We start from the raw sequence: 25,322 nt of genomic DNA, 5'->3' as shown, positions 1-25,322 counted from the left end.
AAAATAAGCCCAAATGGTACTAGAAATGATACCCCAGCAAGTGTCAGGGTCAGCAATAACCTCAGCAAGCTTAAGGCCAGAACGGCATAAATAACCCACGGCATGGAACAAAAATAAAATTAACACCCTGCCTGGCACAATAAATAGCCTCAAGCACAAATCAATATTTAACCTTCACCATAGCACAATACCATCAGTATAGCAAAATAATATACCCACAGCACTGCACAACAATTAACATCTAACAATGCACACAAATTAACCCCTTAGCATGGCACAACAATTGACTCCCAGCAAGGCACAATATTAAACCCCAGCATGACATAGTAACTCCCAGCACTGCAATAAACCCCAGAATTTTGCATTATTAACCCCCAGAACTTCACAATAATTAACCCCCAACATTGAATAACAATTGACCTGCAGGAGTATGGCAGTCAGTGTGCCCCCTTCAGTATGTAGTGGGGCAGTGAGCAGTATGCGGTGAGACAGTGTGTAGTGGAGCAGTATTCAGGGGGGCAGCGAGAAGTATTTAGTGGGGCAGTAGGCAATAGGGGCAGTATGCACTGGGGACAGTGAGCAGTATGTAGTGGGGGCATATGCGCTGGGGACAGTGAGCAGTATGTAGTGGGGCAATGAGCAGTATATAGTGGGGCCGTATGCAGTGGAATGAATAAGTAGTATGCAGTGGAACAGTATGCATGGGGGCAGTGAGCAGTATGCAGTGGGACAGTATGCAGTGGGGGCAATGAGTAGTACACAGTGGGACAATATGTAGTTGGGGCAGTGAGCAGTATGTAGTGGGGCAGTATGCAGTGGAGGCAGTGAGCAGTGGGGGCAATGGGGCAGTATGTAGTAGGGGCAGTGAGCAGTATGTAGTGGGGCGGTGAGCTGTGTGTTGTGGGGCAGTATGCAGTGGGAGCAGTGTGATGCACGGCCAGTAAAAATACACGTTAGTCTTGTAGTTCTACAATATTTTCTTATACCAGAGTTCAGGTTTAAAGTTTCAATGAGAGACAGCCTGCCTGAAAGGGAACTGCTTATACTACTCTCTCTTCAGTGCTATGGGAACCCTTTGTTACATAGCAGATGCCTATTTACACAACAAAGATTGGTTACCTATAGGTATAAAATGAAAATAAAACTGAAGCAAAACTGCTATAGCTTCTTATTAAAGGAAACCTGAAGGCTGTCATTGGTGACATTCTACTGAAGCAGTTAATGACAGTTTTACCATAGCTGAACATTTGATAAAGGCACTTTTCTCCTGACCTTTGTGCTCAGTGCTGTCCCCAGAGCTGCATCTGTTTCCAGCAAATACGTTACTGTATTTTCACTTAATATGACTAAATTCCTCGGAGAACGAGTAGAGAATCTTACAATTATACTTAATGTCTTCTGCTGCACCCAGGACTCTCCAGAGCCTGTCAGCCAATTACACTTTTCATTCCTAATTTATTACATTATATAATGCCGTGGTAGTTACGGCAAGAACAAGTATGCAGCGCACGTTATGATTCATTTATCCTTATTAATTTAAGTTTAACTGGTTTATTTACTCCTGGCCCAGACAGCACAGATTTACTTGTGTGTAGGTGCAACGATTACAAGTTTCATGGTTTCATTTGCCATTTCTGTACAGTGGTCATAATGGTATGTTCAAAGCTAATCATGTGACTTTCTCAATTAAAGCCACAGATCTTAATCCTTACGCCTCATGCACACTGGGCATTTTTTATGATGTTTTGGTTTTCTTTTGGGGGGGATGGGGGGGTTGCCTGTAAATGCTGCTGCATGTTAACCTATGTGTCCATGCACACGTAGGCGTTTAGAAGCAGAAAAAAAACCTACTGCCAGTGCATCCCAGAGCAGTTGTGTTTTGGCAAAAAAAAAATTCTGGACACGCCTAAACGTGAAAAAAGGAGTCTAGCAGAGATAGCAAAATGTCCAGTGTGCTTGAGGCCTTAGGATAGTGTAAAGAATGAAGAGAACAAGTCAAGTCTTTGTATTTTAGCGCAGTCTCTGTGCCCCTCCTTCCGCCTGCAGTGGGGGGCAGTAATGTCCCACATGTGTGTACAGAAATGAAGCTGACTTTGAGAGAGTCAGCCTTGTGCTGGTTACATGTTCTGTGTCTATTGTACATAAAAGCACACAACCAGGGGCGGACTGACCATTTGGAAACTCGGGCACTGCCCGAGGGCCCGGGGTCAGTAGGGGGCCCCATGAGATGCCCCTGGTACCTTTTTTCATAGGCTTTTTTAGTGTGGGCGAGGACACGGGCCCCATGATCTCCTATTGCCCGGGGGCCCCATGAGTTGTCAGTCCGCCCCTGCACACAACAATGCAGATTTTGTAAAAACATGCATTAATACATGTTATGTGTGCACGTTTCAGCATATGCATGCTTGTGATTTAGTCCCCTGTGGTTTGCACCATTCAAAGCTTATGCTGGAGTCACTCATTAGTTCCTGTATCTCTCAGGGACACTGGCTTTTCTGCATAAGAATTCCCAACTTCGCCCACCTGGCGCACCACATAGTGTCTCCTTCACTTGGCGAGGGATAGAGGCAGGAATTCCAGTGCAGAAATCTCCTGGCTGGATTACAAGAGTATGGTATAGGAAGAACATGGATGATTGAATTCATCAGTATCCAACTATATTACAATGATCAATTAGAAATATTCAAGTGAAGTTAAAGTAATAATAAAGTCAATTAAAAAAAATAAAATAAAAAACTTGATTTATATACCTGCTGTGTGCAACAAGCTGGTCCCATACCTCGTTTTTGGTAGTCTGCCACTGTCTGCTTCTCCTCTTTTGAGGGTGCCCCCATAGCAAGCTTGTGATAAGGGCACAGATACACTTGCGCAGGCAGAAGCATCATTTATTATCTTACTATCTTTTTGCAGGATGGACGGATTGAGTTTTCAGAATTTATCCAGGCCTTATCTGTCACTTCACGTGGGACCCTGGATGAGAAGCTGAGATGTAAGTCAACCAACTTGCACAGTGTGTATGTACAGTCAGGTCCATAAATATTGGGACATTGACACAATTCTGACATTTTTGGCTCTATACACCACCGCAATGGATTTGAAATGAAACAAACAATATGTGCTTTAACTGCAGACTGTCAGCTTTAATTTGAGGGTATTTACATCCAAATCAGGTGAACGGTGTAGGAATTACAACAGTTTGCATATGTGCCTCCCACTTGTTAAGGGACCAAAAGTAATAAACAATTGGCTTCTCAGCTGTTCCATGGCCAGGTGTGTTATTCCCTCATTATCCCAATTACAATGAGCAGATAAAAGGTCCAGAGTTCATTTCAAGTGTGCTATTTGCATTTGGAATCTGTTGCTGTCAACTCTCAAGATGAGATCCAAAGAGCTGTCACTATCAGTGAAGCAAGCCATCATTAGGCTGAAAAAACAAAACAAACCCATCAGAGAGATAGCAAAAACATTAGGCGTGGCCAGAACAACTGTTTGGAACATTCTTAAAAAGAAGGAACACACCGGTGAGCTCAGCAACACCAAAAGACCCGGAAGACCACGGAAAACAACTGTGGTGGATGACCGAAGAATTCTTTCCCTGGTGAAGAAAACACCCTTCACAACAGTTGGCCAGATCAAGAACACTCTCCAGGAGGTAGGTGTATGTGTTTCAAAGTCAATAATCAAGAGAAGACTTCACCAGAGTGAATACAGAGGGTTCACCACAAGATGTAAACCATTGGTGAGCCTCAAAAACAGGAAGGCCAGATTAGAGTTTGCCAAACGACATCTAAAAAAGCCATCACAGTTCTGGAACAACATCCTATGGACAGATGAGACCAAGATCAACTTGTACCAGAGTGATGGGAAGAGAAGAGTATGGAGAAGGAAAGGAACTGCTCATGATCCTAAGCATACCACCTCATCAGTGAAGCATGGTGGTGGTAGTGTCATGGCGTGGGCATGTATGGCTGCCAATGGAACTGGTTCTCTTGTATTTATTGATGATGTGACTGCTGACAAAAGCAGCAGGATGAATTCTGAAGTGTTTCGGGAATATTATCTGCTCATATTCAGCCAAATGCTTCAGAACTCATTGGACGCCACTTCACAGTGCAGATGGACAATGACCCAAAGCATACTGCAAAAGCAACCAAAGGGAAAGAAGTGGAATGTTATGCAATGGCCAAGTCAGTCACCTGACCTGAATCCGATTGAGCATGCATTTCACTTGCTGAAGACAAAACGGAAGGGAAAATGCCCCAAGAACAAGCAGGAACTGAAGACAGTTGCAGTAGAGGCCTGGCAGAGCATCACCAGGGATGAAACCCAGCGTCTGGTGATGTCTATGCGTTCCAGACTTCAGGCTGTAATTGACTGCAAAGGATTTGCAACCAAGTATTAAAAAGTGAAAGTTTGATTTCTGATTATTATTCTGTCCCATTACTTTTGGTCCCTTAACAAGTGGGAGGCACATATGCAAACTGTTGTAATTCCTACACCGTTCACCTGATTTGGATGTAAATACCCTCAAATTAAAGCTGACAGTCTGCAGTTAAAGCACATCTTGTTCGTTTCATTTCAAATCCATTGTGGTGGTGTATAGAGCCAAAAATGTTAGAATTGTCGATGCCCCAATATTTATGGACCTGACTGTATATATAGTCAGACATCACTAACCTGATCAATCACTGTTTTTGGTAGAAATGATATTTCTACATGGCAAATAATTTACTAGTAGGTGTAATAGAGTAATAGAAATCCAACAGACAGAAACAGTGCTTATACAACTAAATATTCATTAAGTGATTCAAAGGAAAGCAAAATCTTCAAACATTTTTCAGTTTATATAGTGAATGTTTGAGTTTGTAAAGAAGAATACAAACACTTATATTTTTTTGAACAGTCTAATATTCACTTTTCTTCAATTTTTTTTTAGAGGAACAACACAAATTTGATCTATTTTTCTTAATGTTTTGATTTGGAATAGAATGTGTCGTGTTCCCATTTGTGTGGATGGAAATAAAAGCTATTAGAAGAATTTTGAGCTTCATTCACTTTTTTCAACACACTGCTATTATTTTGAACACAGCTGTGTGTGTGTATGTGTGTGTGTGTATATATGTATATATATATATATATATATATATTGGCCTTACCACAAAACCCATCAGCCATAACTTTGTGACCACCTACCTAATTTTGAGTAGGTCCCCCTTTTGCCACCAGAACAACCCCTTTTGCTAACAAAACAGCCCTGACCTGTGGAGGCATGCATGCCACTGAACCTCTTAAGGTATGTTGTAGTATTTGGCTGAAAACTGTCAGTAGGAAATCCTTCAAGTCCTGCAAGTTGAGATGTGATCCATGGATCAGACTTGTTTTTCTAGCACATCCCACAGATGTTCCATTGGATTGATATCTGGAGAATTTGGAGGACAAGTCAACCTCCCCCAACTTGTTATTTTCTTCAAGCCATTCTTTTTTTTGCATTGTGACAGGCTACATCATTCTGCTGAAAGAGGCCACCGTCATAGAAGAAAAAAAATAGTCTTTGCAGTAGATGATTTTTAAAAGAAGTTCTATTATTTCAGTTATTTTAACTAAGGCTTACTATACCTGGGCTCCTTTCCAACTCCTATGGGATAATAATGAGATCCTCTGACAGTTGGATTTACTTATCACACAGGGAAGATTTTAACAAAGACTGTGTGTGAAATGTTTAGCTGATTCGCCATTGTTCTTGGCTGCCAGCCCAGAGATTGCTGAAGCATAATTTAGAAATGTTCATATGTATGTACATATCTGGCAAATGCAAGATTTTTTTAACTTGCTAAATTATCTGTGATGTTGATATTCAAGGAAAAAGAGGTTTGTGTCTGAGAATGACTTTTGTTTACTTCATTTAGGGGCATTTAAACTGTATGACTTGGACAATGACGGCTACATCACACGAAACGAGATGCTGGATATTGTGGATGCAATTTACCAGATGGTGGTAAGTTTGGATCTAATGTAGCCAATAAATTAAGTAATCCAAATGCAAGAAATAATATTTTTGCATTTCACATTTATCAGAAAAAAAACAAGATAAACTTCAGGCAAGCAACTAAATACATAGTTACAAACACTTTCATTAAAAGAATTTAAATTCTTTTCAGCCAGTCTTGGGATCCAGCCATCTGTGCCAAATAGCACAGCCAATGCAGTGAAAGTGATTGTAAACCCATCCTTTTGTTTTTTAAATAACAAACATGTCATGCTTACCTGCTCTGTGCAATGGTTTTGCACAGAGCAGCTCTGATCCTCCTCTTCTCGGGTCCCCCTCCAGCGATCTTGGCCCCCCCGCTGAGTGTTTCCAGAGCAAGCTGCTTGCTATGGGACAATTGTGCATGCTCGCTCCCAAGCCAGCTCTGTGTGTCCATAGATACACAAAGCGAAGTTCGGCCCCACTCGCTCCTCACTGGCTGTGATTGACAGAAACATTTGTTCGCGCTGATATCTCTGAGTCCATGAGGAGAGAGAGCCGCTAGTCTCCTGCACAGCGCTGGGTCGAGTTTGGGCTCAGGTAAGTATTGGGGGGATGGGAGCTGCACTCAGAAGGTTTTTTTCTACTTTAATTCATTAGGTTAAAAAAATCTTCAGACCCACTTTAAAGTATATGTGAGCGTCAACAAAAAACATTTGTTCCATGTGTGCACACTTCCCCTTTAAAAACTCAGCATGCTCAGAATCTGTTATTCTGACAGAAATCCAGTGAGCTCTTAACATATGGTTTAGGCTGAAACGGTGCCTGTGCTGCACTGAAATCCCAACCTACTGGACTACAGAAATCCACCTATTCCCTACATCATTCTGTCCCTTTGCACATGCATACATTAATTTCTTCCAATAAAACAATCCTGCTGCCTTGCCTCCCAAGAGACTGCACATACACTACATGTAGGGAAAGGGCTCTTGGGAGATGTAGTTCTGGGAGCTTGCTTAAATCAGTAGTAACTGAGCTCTGCAGCCGTTTCTGCAAGATTTTTTACAAACATGGTGATGATGTCACATTGACTAAAAATGCTGTTTCATGCTGCAGGAATTGGGTAAACAAAAATAAAAAAAAATAGTGCCCCACCTTTCTCCACTTCGGCCAGTCAGAGAACACCTTGTATGCACTGAAAAAAATACAATGATTTTTGTGACTGACTGCAGTGCTGAGCAAGGAACCCCCTGTGTTCACTATGCAAAAGAGCAGCCTCCCAGCACAGAACCTGAAGGACCACAATGATCACTGTAGCAACACAGACCGTTCTAGTGATTCTCTGTTTCCACTGCAGTTCCACAGGTATGGAATGTATTTACTTACACAGCCACATTGCTCCAGCTTGGACCTATGCTATACAAACTATACCAGGAGTTCAGCTTTAAGGAAAAAGTGTTGTTATATGTCAGTGTTATCATCTCTGTCCCCATCTGGAGAAATTTCCCCATCAGTTCTGGTGACAGTCTGTCACCAGGACAGGAAGTGAGTGCAACTCTCCTAATGGAGACAGTCAGAAATAAAAATCCAACAAAGATTCCAACCCTTTCCCACGGTCTATACCAAAACATTGGTAGGAATTGGGCTTGAATACTTACAATGTGCCAAATTATCACCACTGAAATGTGTGAACAAAATCAAATGACCAGTAACTGAACAATGTAATGCCACTTACAGAATGCAATCTATTCCTGAGAATACTTTTGCAGTGCATTTAAGTGATGTGGTTTTCTTTTGTGCAGGGTAACACAGTGGAGCTTCCAGAGGAGGAAAACACTCCAGAGAAGAGGGTGGACCGGATTTTTGCAATGATGGACAAGGTGAGAGGAACGGGCATTATGTCATAAGATAATTGCAGCACAAGGGTTCACTTACCTTCCATTCATATCCTACGATTCTGGAAAGCGGTAAAATCGCTGAAAAATATGCAACATGAGTTTGGATGTCAGTATTATTAATGGCATTCCAAACATGCAGAAGAAACGGGTAGGGATTTTTGAGAGACAAAATGCATGCAGTACACTGAAAACGCGCCAAAGTCCATTAAAAAAAAAGGTACAGGAGCTATTTTGAAGTGTTTATGGAGCAGAGAGCAGCACATTCAAATGAACTGTTCTGCTGGAAAAGCGTGGCCAAAAAATTCCTTTCAAAGCACACAAAAACTGCGACACTCTGCTGTCACTAGATGTGAACAGGGCCTAATTGGGCCCTCTGTTAGGTGCTCCTTGCCCAAACTCAAAAAAGCCTATGAAAAAGGTACCAGGGGCATCTCTTTGGGCCCTCTACTGACTCTGGGCCCTCGGGCAGGGACCCAATCATGTAAAATGCTGTCTTATATCATTACCTGTATGTATGCTAAAACACCAACAAACTGGATCATCCCAGAATTGGTTGCATTTCTAGCACCTTTTTTTAATGACAGCTCTTGTGCAGAATAATTAAAGCTAATCTGTGATTGGCTGCTGATATTGATTACTGTATACTACTGGTTGTTGCTGTAATGAGACAAGTATGGAAGTTGCCATTGCTGACCTTTTTTCTGAAAATGCTGGCTGCTTGGCCATGTAAGGCTTTAATACTTTCAAAGTCCCTGATCTGGCATACATATGCACAGCAGGAGAGGCAAAGTGAGGACCAACGTTCTGGTATATACTTGTGCTGGGTTAGGGACCTGGAAGTTTTAAAGCAAAATGTTAAGCAGAACAGCCAGGCAACAAGCATTGTCTGTAGTATTATCTGCATATTTTTACTTTAGAATAAAGGGACCTGGAAGTTTTAAAGCAAAATGTTCAGCAGAACAGCCAGACAACAAGCATTGTCAGGAGGAGAAGTTGGCTATAGTGTCCTCTGCATATTTTCACTTTAAAATAAAACTCTACTTTTGCAAATGTAGGGCAAAGTAAAAAGGTCACTTAGATGCTCCCCTCCCCTCCAGCAACACAATTTAGCTTTCCTCACTCACCCATCGATCTATTCAGCTGATTCACACTTTCCCCCTCCCATGTTTCCATGTAATATACCTGCTTATTGGTGCAGAGCAGTCACATGGGTCCAGGGAAGGAATCTCTAGCCCTGTGTAAGCTCAAACAAGTTTGGAGCTTTTCTTTCTCTAGGTTCTGCATCTGAACTGAGTGGCACAGGAGTGAGGAAGAGTAAGTATTTACTGCTGGAGAGGGGGAAGGTAAGTGAACCTCTTACTTTGCCCTGTATGAACAAAGGAAACAGTGACTTTAAGATACACCTTAAGGTTATATGTTCAGTGAAGACACCCTGTGATTTCCTCTTTCAGTGTTTATTACTATTATTTTTTCTTACAGAACTCCGATGGTAAACTGACTCTGCAGGAATTTCAAGAAGGATCAAAGGCAGACCCCTCGATTGTGCAGGCACTATCTCTATATGATGGATTGGTATAGGGATCACCCACCACAGCTGTATGTAAGTAGCTAAGGAAGACCTTCACACTCACTATACAGTATAACCTATATCTGGGGTGAGAGCTGTCTGTAGTAACTTCATACTTGGCTCAATAATTCTTCTGAAGGCCCTACTTGTCTGACTGCAAAAATACTATAACAGTTTTCAGAATTCGTGTATAAAAATTCTTTATATTCATCAGGATTGGTCCAGCAAAAGTGGCATTTCAGTTGCGGGTTGAATCTGGCACTTGCCGGATTTTTACGACAACGTGCGTGGAGATGTGTTAGCACCATAGTTCCTGGCTTTTTCTGAACGCCCTGTCCACCTGCACCATTGGAGTTTTGTGTGCTAAAGAATAAGTTCACCTTTTGGACAAAAATATTAAATGCACATTTTTTTGCAGTTAAAAAAAATGCGCATTTATTAATTTTTGTCCAAAGGAGCCTGGAAAGCATTGAACCAGCAATCAGTAGATTGCTGATGCCGTGCAGGTCTCCTGCAGACCTGTCAAAATATCTGCTTGCCGTACAGGGTTGTACGGCCAAGCAGATATTCTGATAGGAAGCTTCAATGAACTACCACGGTGCTCCGCAGCGCCGTGGTAGTTCATTGAAAACTACAAGCCCACAGCCACTAAGGCTGTCGGGACTTGCAGTTCATTCATTCATGGAAGTCTGTGAATGAATGATGCAGCCATGTGGGCGGGGCTTCACACGGCCATGCTGTTTTCAAATCTGACAGATAATACGGGAAACGTCTCCCTTTATTATCTGTCAGAGGGGGGGGGGGGCAGTGGACGTGGCTGCAGCTATAGGAACGTTACATGTTCCACCCTAAAAACGGGTGGAGCTTGTAACATTTTCCCAAAGGTGAACTTATCCTTTAAATGAGTAATATTAATTAAGAGTTAAATCCTTTCATTTTCAGTTTTACAGTGGGAAAGGTTAAAATATTTTCAGGATTTCATTGCGGAGTCGCTGTCTGAAAAAGTCCCTAACTCTACTGTACACAAAGCACAGCAAAACCGCTATCACTATACAGTGCTTTGTAAATGGCAGAGCAGAGTGAGAGAAACAGAGGCTTCATAACTGACGCCGGTCTTAGACCCCACTGTAAGTGTGGCTCCCTACTGTACATTTTAGCAGAACTCTGCATAGCTTTTAGAGCTTTTATGTACAATTGACAGTGTTAATGTGAGTATTAAAGATGGAACAACATAAAAATAGCTGTGCCTGGAATTGAGCTCCAAAGTATATCTGTATCTTCAGTAAAAATGTTTTATTTGTCTTTGTCTCAGCAGTCTATACAAAATGCCAGTATGATGTGTTACATTACTAGAAGAGAAAGTTTGTTTCCAGCAATATTGCTGCAGCCTCCTGGCTCTGAGTACATTCGCTGTTCTCCGCGAAGATTCTTGATTCAGCTCAATGCAGAGCGTGTATTTAGTCTACAAAGATCAGCGTTTAGTGGTAGCCAGGAGCTGCAGGATGAGTACAAACAGGAAACCAGAACATATTGCTGGAAACATCTTCAGTTAAAGTAACCCATCATAATGGAATTTTTATAGGGTACAGGGACAAGTACAAATGTACTGAAGTAGAAGTATCACTTCATATTAAATATCCTTATTAGGTGAATATAAAGCTTGTTCTTTTTGTTTATTTTAATTAAAATAACAAAAATGTTATATTTATCTGTTCTGTGCAATAATATTGTACAGAGTGGCCCCAAACCTCCTCTTCTGTGGTCCCTCGCCGGTGATCCTGGCTGCTCCTCTTTTGTGTCTGCCCCTATAGCCAACCTTTTCCTATGGGGACAGACGTGCAGGCTCGATCTGGAGCTGGACTGTGTGCATCTAAGGACTCACACGACGTGAATTGGCCCTGTCCTTCCAACGCTCCCTCTTCATGGGACCTGACTGACAGAAGCGGAAGCCAATGGCTCCCACTGCTGCCGAGTCTCCTGTGAGAAGAGAGAGAGGGGAGAAGAGCTGCGCAGTGCTAGATCGAGGTCAGGCTCAGGTAAGTTTTTGGGAAGGGGATGGGGGCACAGACAGGTTTTTTTTACCTTAATGCAGAAAATCATTAAGGTAAAAACCTTTTAGCCTTTAGAACCACTTTAAATCCCCCAGAGTACCAAGGACATGGAGCACTTGGTCCTGTTCAAATTCATTGCCCTGTTGCTGAACAGGCATGGTCAACAGCTCTTAATACACAATGGGACCACAGATCCGAAAAAGACCAAGTATGCTTGGTCCCCTGGGGATTCAACTAGAATTTTTTGGTGATAGTCCTTTTTTAATTTACTGAAAGTGCATTTTTACATGAGCTCTCTAGCATCTACCCAAAATTTAAATATAAATTTGAAAGGACTAATCTTTTAAAGCACAACTCCAGCCAACATGTCTAATTTAAATTGAGCAGGAAAGAGATAGTGCTTCCATTAGCTTTCCCCGTCAAGAAATCTCTCCATAGGGGTCATAGACAAAAAAAAAAACACATTTTAGTAAATCGGAAATAGGTTAGAATTCCGACATTATTTTTTATTGTGGTCTGTGCCTTCCTGTCCCAGTGACCACCTTTCCCTTATTTCTTGCACAGGCGTCACAGGGTCAATCGGCAAAACTCTCCCCTCTACCTGACAGAAATGTTAACTCTTCCTCAATTTGTCCAAAACAAAAACAAACATTTTGGCTGCAGTTAGATTTTAAGAAAATACTTTTAAAGAAGCATCTGCACTAAAGGGACACTGTCACAAGGGAGGTATGGGGGCTGCCATTGCTGGCCATCTGAAGACATAAGTACTTTTAAAATGGAAATTTATAGCAAATATTAAAAATGGGTGAACAGGCAAGATTTTTAATGCAGAAATGACATGCTATGTCCTTTCTGCTTTAATATTATTTACCTGCCTGCCCGCCCCTGTACAGTGAGCTGTGCATGCGCAGCTCATTGTGCAGATTCGGCAGTGCCAAGTTGGCTGAACTCCCATGTGTGACGTCATCTTATCCAGGCCAATGAGAGTGGATGGCAATTGATACCTGGAAGCCTACTACCTGTAGATGTCAGTGACCGGTGGGGAGCTACGGGACACCGCATTGCTGGACTGAAGGTGAGTATAGTTCCACTTTATGTCACAGAACAAGCATGCTGTAAGTAAGTGTCAAAAAAAGTCAAAATGCCTCATCTCTATACTTGTTCCAGGTCAGAGACTCAGAAACCACTACAGCCAAAGCTTTACCAAGAAAGGCAGAGAACCATCATTCTTAAAGAAAAGTTGAGCAATAGCAGCCTCCACGATTCTCATATGACAGTGTTCCTTTAAAAGGAAGCAGCCAAGCTTCCAGCAAGAGAGGGCAAGCTCCTCCTTTATAGCACCTCTAGAGGGGGCTCACCTTGCCACATACATGACAAGAATAGGCCTGGTATCCCACTATTAGTAGTTGGACCTCTCAGCAGTAGATGAGGAATCCTCCTATAGTACAGGTATCTCCTTTTGACTTGTATGTGCCAAACACCCACAGGAACATCCCAGGGAGGGTGCCCCCTCCTCCCTGCCTGCTGATATTCACAGCTTGGTGTCACAGCTAGAATTGCCCTATATAACACTAACTTGAAGACTTTGGTGTGAATTCCAGAGGAAATTATTACACTGATGTCATTATGTGAATCTTAGCAGTTAAAGCAACACTCCAGGATAAAAATATACACTTAGCAAGAGGAACCCCCAATAACCATTTATAGAATTGTTTTAGAAGATAAGAGTACTGGAACAATTAAAATGGTTTCCTTGACACCTTGTGCTCTTTTTAAAGGCTAAGTTCACCTTTACAGAAAAAAAATTAAAAATGCACATATTTTTGCAGAAAGAAATTTGCATTTATTATTTTTCCTGTGGGAGCCTGGAAAGCCGTGTACCCGCGATCAGTAGATCACAATGCAGACAATTCTTCTGGCTTTCAGCCCGTACCTCCGTACAGACTTTGTGTTTGAAATTTCGAGGACATGTCTGTGGACTACGAGAGTGCTCATCAGGGCTCTTGCAGCCCATTGAAACTACAAGTCCGTCTGCTGGGATGGCAGTTGGTAGTTGTAGTTTATTCATTCACAGGTATCTGTGAATGAATGACGCAGCTGTGTGGGGGGGGAGCGGGTGCAAGGGGAAGAACCCTCACCCACTATCACAGGGAGAAGGGGATCGAGGGAAGAGAGTAAGCTGGAATATGTTACATGTTCCATCCTAAATACAGGTGGAACATGTAACATGTTTCAAAGGTGAACTTATCCTATGTATTTCATTAAAAGTTAATTTCATATTTATTAGTTTGATAAAATTGTAATAAGTAGTTCGCTTTTCATCATGCAATCCTTACAACACCTTTGTTAACTATGTATGAGAGTTTCATCAAGCTCTGGCAGAAGAAAGGATAGCCTGACACCTCTATACTGACAGTAAAAGAATAAAAATCGACGTAATTAATGAGAGCTAAGGCTGCACTATTATATAAATTCAAGAGTAGAGAATCAGATTGTCACAGTTGCCCATTGATGACAGGCTCTCTTTAAATACCTTCTGAGTCATGAACCTTAGAAAGCAATGCATATTAGGAATTCTGACTTGACTTTATCTTCTTTTGCTGTAAGGTTTTTCCAAATCAGACTCCGAAAAGTACAGCCAAAGCTCATTTGGTTGTACTTCTCCTATTGATCACAGTATTGAAGTTTGTTCTGCACTCTTGTGACCTGTTTTCAGCTGACAGCTGGCTGAAGTCACTGGCTGGCTGAAGAGCTGGTCCAGGCTGAGGATAGATCGTTACCATATGGTTGGAATCCACCCAGATCCCTGGACTGGCACCTGTCTCAGCCTCTCAGTGATCCATTGGAGCCTGAGCTAGCCAATCTCGCCCCCTCCATAGCCTAAGTGCTCCAGTGCGGGGAGGAGGGCAGCAGAGCAGACAGCAGTGACTGACAGAGTTCAGCGATCAAAGACTGCTGATCGCTGAACTCTGTCAGTCTTCGAGCTGGCGGGGGACAGGTGCAGCATTGGACTGATGCTGCTTCCATCTAGGTAAGTATTATTTCTAAAGAAAAAAACCCAAACTTCTCTTTTAAAGGCAGAATAGCCAGGCAGTTATCATTTTCAGGTCAGTACAGGTCCCAGTTATCTTGCCATTTCTTTCATGCGCTGTTAGGAAGCCATCACCACTAGGGGGTACTGCAGTCATAAGCAAGTTTAAATGCCTTTTCTTTGTAAAGCTGGTGGTCAATCTCATTGCTTGCATTTTCAGAAAGGGAGATTAGGCAGCAAAGGCAGACTCCACGCATCCCTCTTGACAAGTTTCTTTTTGAGGTATAAGAGTTGTGGTCCACTATAGTGTTTGCCATTTTATTACTGCAGTGAGGTGCCTTTCAACATGAATGGCTCTGCAATACATAAGTGTGAAGGGGCCCATAATAAAAAGTATTACTTGAAAAACTGTGGGGGTTATTTACTAAAACTGGAGAATGCAAAATCTGGCGCAGCTCTGCATAGAAACCAACCGTCTTCCAGGTTTTATTGTCAACGCTTAATTGAACAAGCTGAAGTTAGCAGCTGATTGGCTACCATGCACAGATGCACCAGATCATGAGTACACAAGTTTTAATAAATCTCCAGCAGTGTGTTTAGGGAGAAAAACGTTTTTTAGCCGCTATATCATTAGCAATTGTATTTTCTTATGTAGTAAATAATCAATATTATGTAATATTATTATTATGTATACTCATATGTATATTTATTACCTAATATTCAAAGAAATCTTTAACTGAGGCCTGAAATGGACTTTCATGGTACCATCGTGGACATTACAAATGTTTGTTAAAACAGTGTGTGTTATATCCATTATGCCCATAAATGGTTTTTATGTTGCACATATTTGTATTTTAATATTATAATAATGTACTTTTGATTTTAACAAGCATTTGTAAGGTCTGTGATGGTACCAAGTCTGTTCCAGGCCTCAATTAAAGATTTCTTTGTGTATAAGTTGTGGATGTAGGTCCTTTAACATTTGCAAAGGGTGAAAGGCGCCTAAATTATTATTATTATTATACAGGATTTATATAGCGCCAACAGTTTGCACAGCGCTTTACAAAATGAAGGTAGTCATTACAGTTATTATACAATTTGGTATATGAGGAAAAAGAGGGCCCTGCTCGTTAGAGCCTACAATCTAGGATGTTTATAGATTGAATCAAACAATATTATATTCAATGCTTGTAGTTACTTCTTTGTAGACCATTGTCAATGGGACAAATAGAGAGGATGGATCTCTCCAGTGAAGACACAGACAGCAAAAGATCCTGATGATTTTAACCTTTCAACTAGATTAAAGCCCAACTCTGTGAAAATTCTCCTTTGCAATGGGGCTGTCCTTTCACTGCAAAGGTTAAATGCTTGCTTAGGTCAGGATAGGAAAAGCAATTTTTAACTACCCAATCCTCCACACCCCCGACAGACGGAGCTCACCTATGCTCTAGTGGTGGACTGTTCCTTTGGTGTCCTCACAGGCTATGGGCCCTGCATTGATCTTTGTTGACGTCAGAGGGCATCTGACCGCCAGAGCATAGGGAAGAAGAGGCTGCGGTATCTGTTGTTCAGGAGCAGAGTATCAGGTAAGTAAAACTGCCTTTCCCAATCCCCTAGACCAGTACTTCTCAACCGAGGTGCCACCTGGACCGGAAGCACATGATGCCAATCTGGGGCAGGTGACATTCAGGGCCAAAGCTGTGTTCATAAGGGGCCCCATAAGAAACCCACCTACCCTGCCTCTCACCTGATGTAAAAGTGGGGTTAGGGGGGGAAGATGAGTTAAAGGGATAGCACCTAGCAGGCTGTGGACTGTGGGGGGGGGGTGAGCTGAGATCTCTGATGGGGAAGGGGCGAGGAGCAGACTCTGATTTAATAGGGGTAGTGAGGACTCTGAATAGGAAGGACTGAGGACTGTTATGTTAAAAGGGTAAAATGATATGGGGGGATTCTGATTAGGCTGGGGGACCCCATTTTAAACTGTGGTGCATTGAGATGATGCATACATTTAAAGCAGGGGTCTCCAAACTTTCTAAACAAAGGGTCAGTTTAAAGCCCTTCAGACTTTAGGGGTCCCAGTGGGTGGTGTCAGTGGGAAGAATAGTATCTCATTGTTGGTGTCAATGGGAGGAATAGTGCCTCATCTTTGGTGTCGTTGGCAGGAATAGTGCCTCATCTTTGGTGTCAATGGGAGGAATAGTGCCCCATCTTTGGTGTCAATGGGAGGAATAGTGCCCCTTCATTGGTGTCAGTGGGAGGAATAGTGCCCCATCTTTGGTGTTATTGGAAGGAATAGTGCCCCATCATTGGTGTCAATGGGAGGAATAGTGCCCCTTCATTGGTGTCAGTGGGAGGAATAGTGCCCCATCTTTGGTGTCATTGGGAGGAATAGTGCCTCATCTTTGGTGTCAATGGGAGGAATAGTGCCCCATCTTTGGTGTCAATGGGAGGAATAGTGCCCCTTCATTGGTGTCAGTGGGAGGAATAGTGCCCCATCTTTGGTGTTATTGGAAGGAATAGTGCCCCATCATTGGTGTCAATGGGAGGAATAGTGCCCCTTCATTGGTGTCAGTGGGAGGAATAGTGCCCCATCTTTGGTGTCATTGGGAGGAATAATGCCCCATCTTTGGTGTCATTGGGAGGAATAGTGCCCCATCTTTTATGTCAGTGGGAGGAATAATGCCCCATCATTGGTGTCATTGGGAGGAATAGTGCCCCATCATTGGTGTCAGTGGGAGCAATAGTGCCCCATCTTTTGTGTCAATGTGAGGAATAGTGCCCCATCTTTTGTGTCAATGTGAGGAATAGTGCCCCATCATTGGTGTCAGTGGGAGGAATAGTGCCCGTTGTTAATGTCAGTAGCAGGAACTATGCTCCATTGTTGGTGTCAGTGGGAGGCATAGTGTCTTGTATCAGTGGGAGAAAAAGTGCCCTAAGGGCAGGAAAAAGGCAAGAAAAGGCCACAGTTTGGAGACCACTGTTTGAACAGGTGTCACAATTAAAAATAGGTTGAGAAACACTTCCGTAGACTGAAATGAGCATGTAACCCCTGCACTGTAGGGGCAGCCTCACTGTAAGGGAACATAATTTTATTTTCCCCCAGAGCTCAGCATTAACAGCACTGACATTACATAGACAACACGCTAGATTTCATGTCAACATGTGTTCTAGTCAAACTCTGTGCTTTCTGTTGAAAAAGGCAGCATTTGACTTGCTGTCTCTGCAGTTCACATGCACCTAATAAGACCTGGATCGCAATGCAAAGCAAGTCGAACGTTGCCTCTGAACTACCATATGTACTGCTTAATTAAATTCAGTGAGATTTTGTTCACCTGCATTTCCAATGTGGCTCTGAACACACATCAAACGCAGGAAAGCAACTCCCGTCGACATGAACCCTAGAACAGATGTTACAGTCTCTTGTTTATTCTTATTGGCACCTTTCTTTTCTAGATGCCCTGGATAATAGTATCCTTCCTGTGCCACCAGACCATGTCAGCAGCTTCTCTCCCTCTCTTTAATCACTCCAGTACGGCTCAAGGAGGAGGACGCCCATCCCAGCCACCCTTTCGTCTCCAGATCACCTTCACTAGGGCACTGGCAGTCTCTGGAGAGAGCAGGAACGCCATCCTCCGCTCCCAGTACGGTACCAAACATGCTTCAATCTTTACAACATCCCATTGCCCTCCTGCTGCTTCTTGTGTTTCCTCGCACTCGGAGGAGAATTGCTTACAAAGAAGACCCAGCCTTTTCCCTCTCGCTCCAGGACTAGGGGGCGCCAACGCACCACCATCTGGGAGTTCACGCCTCTGCAGACTGTATATTCTGTCCACAATGGCAGACAGTGGCCTCCTGGGTAAGAGAAGAGGGAGACAGGAGAGGGTTGTGAGAGACTGTTCCATGAGGCTTTCCCAGTCTTGCAGTATTTAAGGAAAAAGGACTTTTTCTTTGGGGTCACGGCAGCAGAATGCTATGATAGGACACGACCGGTTCTGTGTGTGTATCTGGACCCTTTCGACGCACGGCACTCCATGGATTTGGGTCAATTTACATGATGCTGAATTGTGCTTTTTTTTTTTTTTTCTTTTTTTTGTGAATAAGTGATTTTTTTATACATATAATATATAGCATATCTTTTTATTTATTTTTTATTGTAGTTGTCATGTCACATGCTTTTATCAGATGGGTCAGGAAAAGTGTATATTGGCTTTGATTCACCTCTCTGTTCTAAGCTTTCATGGTATGTAAACACACATATTCTTTATGCAGCAAAAGGTCTAGTAAGAATTACCAGCTCCGAGGGCATCAGGTTTATGGATACTTGTACGTTCATGCGGTAAGTGTGTTCAGCCTGAGCTGCCTTTGTCATGCAGCGACCGCATTATAACAGCAACTCATTAATGTATCAAGCTGATAATTTGGGATGGGATAGATGATCCCTGACTTGTCTCGTCTTTGTCACCAGGAGATCACAGCTCTGCCTATCCACAGCCGTAAAGTCTCACTCCTCTTGTTACAGCAAAAAAAAAAAAAAAAAACCTCAATTTTCTTCTCCAGTTACCCTGACATTACAGTAACATTTCAGTGATATTGAAGAAAAAATTGCAAGCATCAAAGTTTTTTTTTCTTGGTGTTTCTATCTTGCTTCTATACTATAGGTATTGAGATAAGCAGTGCCCGTGCACTTGCTGAAAAAGAGTGCTCAGTGGAAGGGTCTGCCTGGTTTAATGGCAACCCTTGCTGTCCTTTAGATGTGCACAAGCCTTGGTCACCAGTAATTCTGAACACCTGAAGCTTAATAGCAAGTTGCAGAAAGGGGGTCAGGGGGTTGCCAGTATTGGAAAATCAAAATTTAAAATGGAAAGCTTTGTTTAACATAGAATAAAAAATGAAATGGGATTTTTGCTGTAATGATACGCTGATGGGAAGTAAGAAACCCCCTAATGACTTAAGAAGGAGCTGTGCAAGCAATAGTCGCTTTTGGCTTAAAGGACCAGTCCTCCCAAAGGAATGCAAATGACTATAGATCTGTAGTAGCGCTACCTGCTTGCTTGAATTTTCCTCCCACCAAGGCTGTTGCTGCGCTGACTGCATTTGCTGCTAGTTCTGCCATTTATTCCTAAGAATAGGCCGGGGGGAGGAAGATAATAATGGCGGGGGCAGAGCTGAGTGAATATTTTCTCCAGAATGACAGAGAGCTATAAGAAGCTGGTGGGTGCTAGTATCTATGCTGAGCTGATGTATCTTTGTTGGTTTGAGAATGCCAATCAGGGCCAAACTTAAATGTACATGGTATTTAGGTTGTTTGTTGGCATTTCTGCATTGTGTGTGATGGCTGTCTTTTGTTGTGCCTGGATTTCTCTTTGAATCTCTTGTGAACGCATAATTAACATACACATATAAGGGTTGATAATACACAATGCACTGCAAGCTTATCAATGAATCTAGTCCCCCCCAAGCGCTTTGTGTGTTGCTGCTCATATACATGTATGCTAAACATGCAGTCTCTATAGGGATTACATGCGGTTATGGTGCACCTAATGCCAAATACAGCACCTAGCTAATGCACTCTCCGCAACCATGTGTACGTACTTATGTGCTTGACTTCTTGTGCCCCGATTTGAGAAAAAAAACAAAAAATCTTAACTACATTTCAATATTACAGGCAAGCTTTAAAATAAACTCAGCACGTCTTTGAATATATATTTTGTGGCTCTTCCTTATTGCTGGCTTAATTGTGCAATGAAGTATACGGATTCACTGAACTGCGGGATTAAACTGGAACGGCATACAAATGTTACACGATGGTCTGATGTGAATGTCAATGTGTGATGCACTGTTGGCTCCAAGTCACTGAATTGCTGGCTTTATATAAATACCTGTAACGGAAAAAATAAAATCACTACACATATATATTTATTGCTTTATAGAGGAAAGGATTTGTCATTGCAGCCAGTCAATCTTGTGATACACATTGCCATTGTCCTTGCCAGGACTATAACCCTGCTCCTTTCTTTTGATTGATCAGAGGTAATAATACTATGGGGGTTGATTTATGCAGGCCATACATGGTTCGAATTCCAAACGATCAGAAACGTCCTTCGCTCGGTAATTCGATGGTGCCATCATTGATGACCAAGTCATAAAGTTCACCCCATATAACATGCAAAACTTCTGTTCCTTCCAGGTCACGGCTCATGCGCATATTCTTTTCGGAAAAACGATCGTACAATTTGACCATCATTGAATCAAAAATCGGTTGTTTTTCACGAATTTTCCAACATGCCCGATCACCGAAAAGGGGAGGAACCACGAAAATCGTCCGGTGCCATTGACCCACTAACAGCGAAAATCGGGCAATTATTCTTAGGTCCGATTTTTGGACAAAAAAATCGGTCAATTTTCGACCCATTCGGCCTTACTAACACTGGAAAGTGCAAAATCTGGTGCAGCTCTGCATAGAAACCAATCAGCTTCCAGGTTCTTTTTGTCAAAGTTTAATTGAACAAGCTGAAGTTAGAAGATGATTGGCTACCATGTACAGCTGCCCCAGATTTTGTACTCTCCAATTCTGGGTAATCAACCCTTGATTGATGTATCAGTGAGCTGCAGGCTGAGAGGTGACATACCTGATCTGGCTGGCAAATAAGTGTATTGCTTGCCAGACTATGTGGCAGAGGTGTGTAAAGGTACAGTCACACCTCCAAATGCACCCGCTCAGCAATTAGATGCCAGAACCCCAGCGGGGTTTGCCACATTTAGCTATGAGAAGCAGCACCATTGAAAGCAATGGAAGGCTGCCAGCTCCTGCAGCTAGTTGTGGCCACTCACATATAACCTCTTATACAGCACCACATGCAAGTGATCGACACTGGACGTCGGCAGCCTGTGTCCTGGGCCAATCAATCACGTGATAGCTGCATGAGCCATTACATGCGAGGAAGTCTGTGTCCATGGGCAAACACTCACAGGTGATTGCAGCAGAAGCGATTACTTGTGAGTGGCTGCAATTAGCTGTTGGGGCCAGCAGCCTCCCATTGCTTTCAATGGGGCTGCCTCCCACAACCAATCGCAGGTACCCCTACTGGGTTCTCGCATCTAATCACAGTGTGGGTGCATTTGCAGGTGTGATTGCACACCGTAAAGCTGGCTATAGATTGATTGTTCATTTTTGCTGCCTAATAAAGAAAAAACAAGTGGATTCCCCCATCAACCAATTCGAGGTGGATGAAGGAATTCTCCCCTTTGTATTCTCATTGTGGACTGCTCCACAGTCAGAATACACTGATCAGTGCGGGAACGGCCATAGATGGAGTAAAATTTTGATCCATCTATGGCCAGCTTAAGTCACATAATTGATTGACAGAAATTCAAATCCAACAGTAAACACATATATGTAATTCGTCTATATATTTAGCTGCAGTATTTGCCATGAGTTCCTAGAGGTGAGTGCATGGCAGAGCAACAGCTGCAGTTTAGAAATCGACCCTAGAGCTGGCCATAGATTAGTAAAATTTTGAATGAAAATTATTTTGAAAAAAGTGGGTTATTTAAACCATTCGTGGGTCAAATTGACGTTCACTTTAACCTCAGCGACAACAAAATTCAAAAGCGCAAAATGGAAAATTTTTCTTCAACAAATGAATTTCTGACCGTGTATGTGGTTTTTATTTGGTAAAATCCATTAATTCATCAAATTTTAAAAGCAAACTAAATATTTCAAACAAAATTCAAATGTTCTGAGAATTTTTGTACAAATTTTTATAAGTTTAATTCAACATTGTCTCCATCTATGGCCAGCTTTAGAGCTGGAGAGATTAGATTACACACACTGTGGCTCTCATACGAAGTGCGTTCCTTTTCTATCTTCTAATAGGAATAATATGGATGGACTGTCTGGATTGCTTAGTGGTGCCTCAAAACATAATGGCAATGCTGTGCTTATTTGCCTATTTTAAGTGTCATTGATTTGCCTCATATTAAATATACAGTGCCTTGAAAAATTATTCATCCCCCTTGCAATTTTCCACATTTTGCCATGTTACAACCAAAAACGTAATTGTAGTTTATTGTGATTTTATGTGATAGACCAACACCAAGTGGCACATAATTGTGAAGTGGAAGGAAAATGATAAATCGTTTTAAAAATATCTCAAAAGTGTGGCTTGCATTTGTTTTCAGCCCCCTTTACCAGAGTAAAGGGGGCTGAAAACAAATACAAGCCACACTTTTGAGATATTTAAAAAAATGTTTTTTACCCCTAACTAAAATCTTGTGGACCCAATTGCCTTCAGAAGTCGCCTGATTAGTAAATAGAGTCCACCTGTGTGTAATTTAATCTCCGTATAAATACAGCTGTTCTGGCCGGGTAAGGAGAGCATTAATCAGAGAAGCAGCCAAGAGACCCATGGTAACTCTGGAGGAGCTGCAGAGATCCACAGCTCAGGTGGGAGAATCTGTCCACAGGACAGCTGTTAGTCGTGCACTCCACAAATCTGGCCTTTATGGAAGAGTGGCAAGAAGAAAGCCATTGTTGAATGAAAGCCATAAGAAGTCCCGTTGCAGTTTGCGAGAAGCCATGTGGGGGACACAGCTAACATGTGGAAGAAGGTGCTCTGGTCAGATGAGACCAAAATTTAACTTTTTGGCCTAAAAGCAAAATACTATGTATGGCAGAAAACTAACACTGCACATCACCCTGAACACACCATCCCCACCGTGAAACATGGTGGTGGCAGCATCATGTTATGGGAATGTTTTTCTTCAGCTGGTCAGAGTTAACAGGGAAGATGGATGGAGCCAATTACAGGGCACTCTTAGAAGAAAACCTGTTAGAGTCTGCAAAAGACTTGCGACTGGGGCAGAGATTCACCTTCCAGCAGTACAACGACCCTAAACATACAGCCAGAGCTACAATGGAATGGTTTAGATGAAAGCATATTCATGTGTTAGAATGGCCCAGTCAAAGTCCAGACCTAAATCCAATTGAGAATTTGTGGCAAGACTTGAAATTTGCTGTTCACAGACGCTCTCCATCCAATCTGACAGAGCTTGAGCTATTTTTGCAAAGAAGAATGGGCATAAATGTCACTCTCTAGATGTGCAAAGCTGGTAGAGACATCTCCAAAAAGACTTGCAGCTGGAATTGCAGTGAAAGGTGGTTTTACAAAGTATTGATTCTGGGGGGCTAAATACAAATACACGCCACACTTTTCACATATTTATTTGTAAAAAAACATGTTGAAAACCATTTATCATTTTCCTTCCACTTCACAATTATGTGCCACTTTGTGTTGGTCTATCACAGTGGTCTCCAAACTGTGGCCCGGGGGCCGGATGCTTGTTTTTATCTGGCCCTTGGGGCAGTATTTCATTCTCAGACACCAACAGTGGGGCATAATTCCCTCCACTAGAACCAACAATGGGGCACAGTTTCTCCCAATGACACCAATGATGGGGCATGTTTCTTCCCACCCAACGACACCGATGAAGGGGGCCCAATTCCTCTCACAGACATCAAAGATGGGGCATTGTTTCCTCCCACTGATCCCCGGGCATTTTCTACTTCCAATAGCCACAGTCCGGCCCCCCTAAAATCTGAAGGACAGTAAACTGGCCCTTTGTTTAGAAAGTTTGGAGACCCCTGGTCTATCACATAAAATCCCAATAAAATACATTTACGGTTTTGGTTGTAACATGACAAAATGTGGAAAATGTCAAGGCATATGAATACTCTTTCAAGGCACTGTATGTGAAATAACATTTTTTTATGGAAATTATCAAAAATATATAAAACGTTGGCTTGTAAAAAATGTGAAATAAATCTGCTCAAACAAAATTCATCGTTCCCTTTTGAAGTAATCATCACCTCCCCCCATGGTGACCTCCTTAGTGCACTATATACATAGATGACAAAAAGAGGAACTGTCAGGAAGGAACTGCTGCTCTACCCAAAGTTTTATACTTAGTTATTGTTTGCCTCCATGATATTTGCTGTGCCGCCCACCGAGAGACCCATAAACTCTTCACTGAAGGTCTGTGCACCCCAATCTCCTTTCAGTTCTGTGGAAAGGCCATCCACCTATGAGATAGGTGCCATCTCTTGTATTCATGGATACACGGACCATGTAACTGTGACCTGACAATTTGGGGAGAATGTGCTGCTGGAAAGAGAAGTTGTACCTGGGCACTTGTTTGCTTCTGATATATGATCTGGAATGTGGTGATTAAATGGTTAGTTCACTTTTATCAAAAACTGCCTATTAAAAGTATGGGATGCCTGTAAACAGAACCAGCTGTGCAGCTTTTATCAGTTAAGTAATGACCTTGCTATAGGTGTAGGTGCCATTTACATACCTTCTGAAGCCTGGTAAAAAAAAAAAATTCCCAGGGATGGCATCATCTCATTCTGCCTGGTTGCTAGGATGTTGCTAAGACACTGCCAGCCCATTTAAACCCCTTTGCTTGCACAGTAGCTCTGAGCTCTGCGATGCTGCAACAGAATAGATAGTTGACCACATGTGTGGGAGTTTGAGTGCTCGTTCCTGTGATACCTGGGGTGAGCAGTAACAGCTGGGAGTGTCTTAGCAACATCCTAGCAACAAGGCAGGGTGGGACGATGCCATCTCTGGGAGTTTTTGAGCCAGACTTCAGGAGGTACTTAACCATTTCAATACCGGGCAATTTTACACCTTCCTGCCCAGGCCATTTTTCAGGTTTCAGCGCTCTCACACTTTGAATGACAATTGTGCGGTCATACAACATTGTACCCAAACTAAAATTTTATCATTTTCTTCACACAACTAGAGCT

The 25,322-nt window shown here is 42.4% G+C and overlaps 1 protein-coding gene across 1 annotated transcript in view; it reads left to right on the top strand.

Moving 5' to 3' along the window:
- Positions 1-20,215, top strand: part of NCS1 (neuronal calcium sensor 1) — a 150,752-nt gene extending 130,537 nt beyond the window's left edge. The window contains exons 4-8 of the mRNA XM_089669046.1: positions 2,911-2,989; positions 5,907-5,995; positions 7,768-7,845; positions 9,343-9,463; positions 17,966-20,215. Of these exons, the coding sequence (XP_089525172.1) occupies positions 2,911-2,989; positions 5,907-5,995; positions 7,768-7,845; positions 9,343-9,441 (345 nt within the window). The 3' untranslated portion in view covers positions 9,442-9,463; positions 17,966-20,215. The remainder of the gene's footprint in view (positions 1-2,910; positions 2,990-5,906; positions 5,996-7,767; positions 7,846-9,342; positions 9,464-17,965) is intronic.
- The last annotated feature ends 5,107 nt before the right edge of the window (positions 20,216-25,322 follow it).

Source organism: Staurois parvus, unplaced genomic scaffold (assembly GCF_062004578.1).
Source record: "Staurois parvus isolate SC_StPar_1 unplaced genomic scaffold, SC_StPar_1.0 ptg000068l, whole genome shotgun sequence".
Taxonomy (NCBI): domain Eukaryota; kingdom Metazoa; phylum Chordata; class Amphibia; order Anura; family Ranidae; genus Staurois; species Staurois parvus.
This window is presented reverse-complemented; position numbering and strand designations above follow the sequence as displayed.